Source organism: Trichechus manatus, unplaced genomic scaffold (genome assembly GCF_000243295.1).
Source record: "Trichechus manatus latirostris isolate Lorelei unplaced genomic scaffold, TriManLat1.0 scaffold00031, whole genome shotgun sequence".
Classification (NCBI taxonomy): domain Eukaryota; kingdom Metazoa; phylum Chordata; class Mammalia; order Sirenia; family Trichechidae; genus Trichechus; species Trichechus manatus.
Window position 1 is genome coordinate 22001343 of NW_004443967.1, and position 5750 is coordinate 22007092.

At 59.5% G+C, this 5750-nt stretch overlaps 1 protein-coding gene across 1 annotated transcript in view; it reads left to right on the plus strand.

Moving 5' to 3' along the window:
• The window catches only part of ADGRA1 (adhesion G protein-coupled receptor A1), a 29305-nt gene that overhangs the window by 7360 nt on the left and 16195 nt on the right, over positions 1-5750 (plus strand). Inside the window, exon 3 of the mRNA XM_012555156.1 lies at positions 123-268. Within this exon, the coding sequence (XP_012410610.1) occupies positions 123-268 (146 nt within the window). The remainder of the gene's footprint in view (positions 1-122; positions 269-5750) is intronic.

The window sequence follows — 5750 nt, forward strand, 5'->3', positions numbered from 1 at the left end:
TCCCTGTTCCCTGCGGGTCTCACCCTTGCCCCTGAGGATGCAGAGGGAGCAGGGTGGGCTGGGACCTGGTTTTCTGGAAGGACACAGGCGGTGCTGACATGCTCTCCCCGCCCCCCCACCAGGTGGGCATCATGCTGCACTACTCCACGCTCTCCACCATGCTGTGGATCGGGGTGACTGCCAGGAACATCTACCAGCAGGTGACCAGGAAGGCCCCACCCTGCCCGGGCCCAGACCAGCCACCCTACCCCAAGCAGCCGCTGCTCAGGTACAGGGACCCGGGGGGCAGGCAGGGTCTGTAGGTCACATCACTGTGGCTGGAGCCAGCTAGCCCAAGTGCCGGTCATGCCTCCCGTGGGGTGAGGCTGCCTGCAGCCCTCCAAGTGGGAGGTGGTGGGGTGCTCTGGGCGCTGCTGGTTTGCACACAGTCTCCAGGACACCAGGCCTGCCAGTCCCCCAACCATGCATTTCCAGGTGGGATGGGACCTTTCTCAGACTAGGAGGATTCCTGTGACAGGACAGGAGGGGTGGACTTGTCTGGTAGCCATGGGGACCCCGAAAGCCCCAAGGGCTTTGCTTAGTCAAGATGGGATCCCCAGCACCTAAGTCAGTAGAAGCCATGCATTGTCCACGGGCAGCCCATGGGAAGAGTGGTGTACTGGCCCCACGCACCAGTCGGGGCTCTCCAAGGAAAAGGCCAACAGGAAGTAGAGACAGAGATGCATTTAAGGAACTGGCTCATGTGACTGGCAAGTCTGAAACCCACAGGGAGGGCAGCAGCTGGGAACCAGCAGGATTTCTGTGTTACAATCTTGAGCAGAATCCTTCTGCTGGAAACCTTAAGGCCTTCCGCTGATTAAATCAGGCCCACCCACATCAGCGAGGGTCTTCTAAACTTAGCATCAACTGACTTTAGACATTAATCATGTCTACAAAATGCCTTCATAACAACATCTAGATTAGCGTTTGACCAAACAGCTGGGCCACAGAGCCAAGTGGACACACGAAATCCACCACCACACCCAGTGCCTCACTGGTCTTTCCCCTGGGAGGGTCAAGGAGCCCCACAAGGACCTGGCCTTGAGCCACTGGCTGAGTGTTCCTGGGTGACACACTTTCATAGGGTGCACTGCAGCCAAAAGGCTGCCCTGGATGCTGGACGACGGTGGGTTCCTTGGAGCTGCATGGCTGTTGGCTGAGGTGGTTCGTGTGTGAGGGCCATGGGCGCCCAGCCCCTCTGGCCAGCTCCAACCATCTCAGTGTGTGTGTCCTACCACCACCGGGAGGTCTCATTTGAGGCAAACAGGACAGTGCCCTCTATTAAGCGAATACGGTAATCTCTCCCAAGAACATTGTCTGGTATTGTTTGATTTTCAGATCTGGCAAATGCATTGCCATTTAGCAACCAACCAGGCAGCAGGTTTCCAAGGCCCCATCTCTCCTGTGGGCGCCAAGGTCCCCTGGGCTTAAAACTCTTCTCAAGTGTCTGTAATTGATTGGAGCATACCTGCTGTTTGGAAGAGTGGGGTGGGTGCCACGCAGTGACCTGCTGTTTTCCTCTGTGCCTCTTTCTAAATGCACATTATACCACCGGGCAGGTGGTGCTGGGGTCAGTGGGCCGTGGGCTCAGACCTGGGGTGTCACATCTGCAGTGTGTGGATAGCGGGCTGGGGTCACTGGGCCGTGGGCTCAGACCATCAGGGGTTGGGGCCGGCAGGCCCCAGACACCCACAAACACCTTGGTTGTTTGTGTTTCGATGGCAAGACTGAAGACATCACAGCGTGTTTGTGTGTGGAACGGTCCCGGCGGGAGCAGGTGCTGTCAGGTGTGTGGCATGGGCAGCGGTTCTCCAGGGGACATTGGATGACGGTGAGGATGGGGGGGGGGCTGCAGGGGGAAGGTTTGGAAGAGTCTGCAAGGAGAGGGAATGGACTGGGAAGACAGTGGGGCAGTTGCTGGCGCTACGGCCACTTGAGGTGGGCAGGAGTTGACGTGAGACTGTCCCCACGTGTATCCGCGTCTCTGCCCAGAGCTCAGCACTGCAGAGCAGACATGAAGAAGTCAGAGGATGGATTTGCCAGTTGTGGTGTCTTACCAGAGACTGGCAGAGAAGGAGGAGGGTGCACCAAGCTGCAGGTGCGCAGAGGACCCAGAGGCATCCACGTGGATTTTGGTAGGAAGGACCGGGACAGGGCATCAGTGGGCTGACGAGGTTGTCGGCCAGGGGCAGAAGGACTGGGAGTCGGAGCACAGGAGGGGGCGAGTGGGAAAGGTGGTCAGAGGTGGGATGCGCTGCCGTTTAGGGGAGAAGCTGGGAGGGGAGCAGGGGTGCAGCAGGAGACCGTGAGACCTGAGGCCCAGCTGGCGAGCGCCTGCGTGTACAAGAGTCCCCGAGAGTTAGGGGGAGTCATCGCGTTGGACAGGTACAGGACGTGGTGTGTCTCTGACCCGGAGGCCAGGGGCCTCGGCAGGCAGCCTGCCCCCACAGTGGTCCACCATCCACAAGCTCAGGCCAAGGACCAGGGCCTGGATTGTCCAGCCGTGCCTCCGTTTCCTCACCCACTGAGTACAGAGCCGACTTTGTCACCCAGCCCAGGACTGGGAACTCCACCTGGGGGCCTGCTGGGACAGCACCTCCATTTCCCCCAGCTACCCTGCCGCTGAACGCCCCCTAGTAATAACAGATCAGAAAGAAGATGCAGGGTGTCTGGGACAAGTAAGGAACCCAGGCGGAAGGTTGTAGAATTTTCTGGGACGTCAGTTGAATTCAGGGCAGAGGCACACTCGTAGGCTCTGGCGGTCTTGGTGTGCGTGTGACAGCAGGCGAAGCCCCCTCCCCATAGCCTCCATTCTTCACTGTCCCTTGACCAAGCGCTGCAGCAATCCTTGGATCCACCTTTTCCTGAGCTCACCTGGAGAGGACGTGGAGACTCACCTGGAGGGCAGCCCTGCCCACCACCAGAAGGGCTCCTCCCATCCCCAGAGGGCACACAGGATCAGCTCCAAGTGGCTGGTGTCCCCTTGCCCCCGGCAGGTCCAGTCCCTGCCTTGGGGCTGCATCTCCCCCGTTTGGCATCACTGGGGACCCAGGAGGGTCTGTCCCAAGGCCCCACGGCTCCCAGTCCACCATGTGCTGAGTGGCAGCGTTCCTGTCACGTCGATGGTGGAGCAGGGGTGGAGTCACGCTGAGAAGCCAGGACAGGGGAACCACACCACGGGAACGTGTCCCGTCTGGCCTCTCAAATGTGCAGTCCACGCAAGGACACACCCCTCCAGACCCCTCACTCAATAAGACAAGGCTCCAGAGGAGACTGGCTCAGTATTGGAAACAACACCCCAAAGCCACCCCTCGTCATGGCCTGGCGCAAGGCCCAGCACAGCCTAGAGAGATGCCGCTGGGGAGGGACCAGTGGATCCTGGAAGTGAATTCCAGCCCTGGATTCTCAGTAGCAACCCTGAGACGCCGCTCTGTCCACTGAATCTGCAGGAGACACCGACGGTTTTCTCGCGGGGCCCACCTTCAGCCTCTAGGGGATCTTCCCACCACCACCACCCCCCCCCACATCTTTCCATGGAATACAACTTGGAAGGCATTCTCAAGATGGCCTGTCTCTTCTCCTGGGCACTGGCCCCCTGCTGAGCCCCAGTGGGTGGGCCCCCTGCCCCCATTGGAAGTCTCTGCCCATCTGTGCTGTGCTGGGCACACATGAGTCACATCCACACTACCCGGTGTTCAGTGCTGGGGTGGCATGTCTGCACCCATGTGGGTGGGAGAGGCCTCCACCAGAAGGTCGATGGTCAGTACACTGACAGCCTCCAGTCCCATCCCAGCCAGGCCTGTCTGCAGCACCCACCCCCCATGTCCCCGAAGTCTGGATGTCTGCACATTCTGTCCGAAGGCATCTCAGCCTCCACGTGTCCAGGGATGGCCCCTTTCTCCTCTCCTAGACTGGCTGTCTCTTGCACCCTCCCTTCCTGGAGAGGCACCACCGTCCACCCAGAGCCCCGGCCAGAAGTCTGTCTCCGTCTCACCCGACCTGCGCCCAGACCACCCTGCCGATCTCTCCTCCCAAACACATCAGAACCGCCCCACGCCTCCCGCCAACACTGCCTCTTGGGCTCCTGCCATCCCCTTCCCTCCCCATCGACAGCTGTGTCCCCCCACAAGTGAGGCTGGGCAGTGCCCACCCAACCACCCACCCCCAGGGAGCAGCTCCCAGCCCTCCCTGCCTCCTCTTCAAAATCGTGTGCCCTCCTGTGCCCACTCCTGTGCCCACATGCCTGTGTCCACTCCTTTGTCCACACTCCTGTGCCCTCACACCTGTGCCCTCACACCTGTGCCCACACTCCTCTGCCCACACCCCCTTTTGCTCCCAATGCGCCCAAGGGCAGCCCCCACCCAGCGGCTCCTCTTCTTCTAGAAGCATCCTTGTCAGAGCAGCTCTTCCCATCGGCCCCGAAATGGGCATCCTCTCTGCATCCCTGACCTCGTGCACATCATCATCATCATCAACAGAAACTCAGATCCTAGGTCCCAAGAACCCAGCTGTCCTGCGGGGTAGACACCCAACGCCTCCTGCTGCCGGACACGCAGTCACATTGGGCTGATCCTCTGAGCAGAATGCCAAGCGCCCCAGTGCAAAGCCGGGTGCCCCAGAGGAGCCAGACCTCGGCCAGGGTGCTGGCCCACAGCTCGTGTGCTTGTTCAAAGATGAGGCAGCCTGTGCCTCAGCCCAGCCTTGCAGAGTTTTCAGAGAGGGATAAAAGGACCCAGGTGCCTGTGAGACGCTCCTGTGTGAACTCAGGTGATGCCATCAGGGCACCTGGTCATCTGGGACCCACGTCAACGTGTCCTGTCCTCACATGTCCCTGGTCACATCGAGGGCTCTGCAGGGGCATCATGCCATGGGATGCCACATGGGGTCGCCCTCCCCCCACGCCGGTCCTCTGCTTTACCCCTCTTCTCGCCTTTTGGGAAAACCAAGGCCATTTCAGAGATTTTCCAGAGAAAACACAGCCATAAAAAGTGTTGTAGGACTCAGAGCTGGCAGGCATTTCACAGCCTGACTCTCCTGACCGAAAAAAGTCTAAAGCAAAGTGTCCCTGCCGAGTGTTGGGGCAATGCCTCCAGTTAAATGTGATGGGCTCCTCTGTCCAGGAAGGGACCCTCGTCCTCGGCGATGGCCAGTCCCCTTAAAGCCCCCAGCTCTGTTTGAAAAGTTCCGGAACTCTGACCTCTCGTTGGGGCTCGTTCCAGGAGCCGAGAGGCCAGGTGGATCGAGGCCCTGGAGCCTTGCCCCACAGATCAAGGGAGCAGCCGTGGAGGCCCAGAATTCTTCAGCTTAATCGGCTTTGTGGCCACAGTTCACGTCATCATCTGCCTCGCTCCTCAATCCGTGGAGGGAGATGTATGGTTTGTGGTTTCTGTGGCAATGCAGGGTTTTTTTTTTTTCACGACTTACTAGATGGCGGTCCACTCTTGTTGCCCACGCAATGGGGGTCGCATCTCCCCTGTCTCCTGAGAGCCAGGGCTGGACCTCCGTGGAGGGGGGCTTGTGTGCAGGGGTTTGGGGCGAGTCCCGTTTGCAGGCACCATGTCCAGGGAGCCAGGTCTCAGCACGCGGCCACGAGAGTGGCCAGAGACATTGAAAGAAAGAGAACGAGGGTGGAAATCACACTCAGAGCTGACCTCTCCCCACAAAACAGGAGCAAGCAGTTCAGTGCCCATTTCTGGAAGACCCTAACTTGC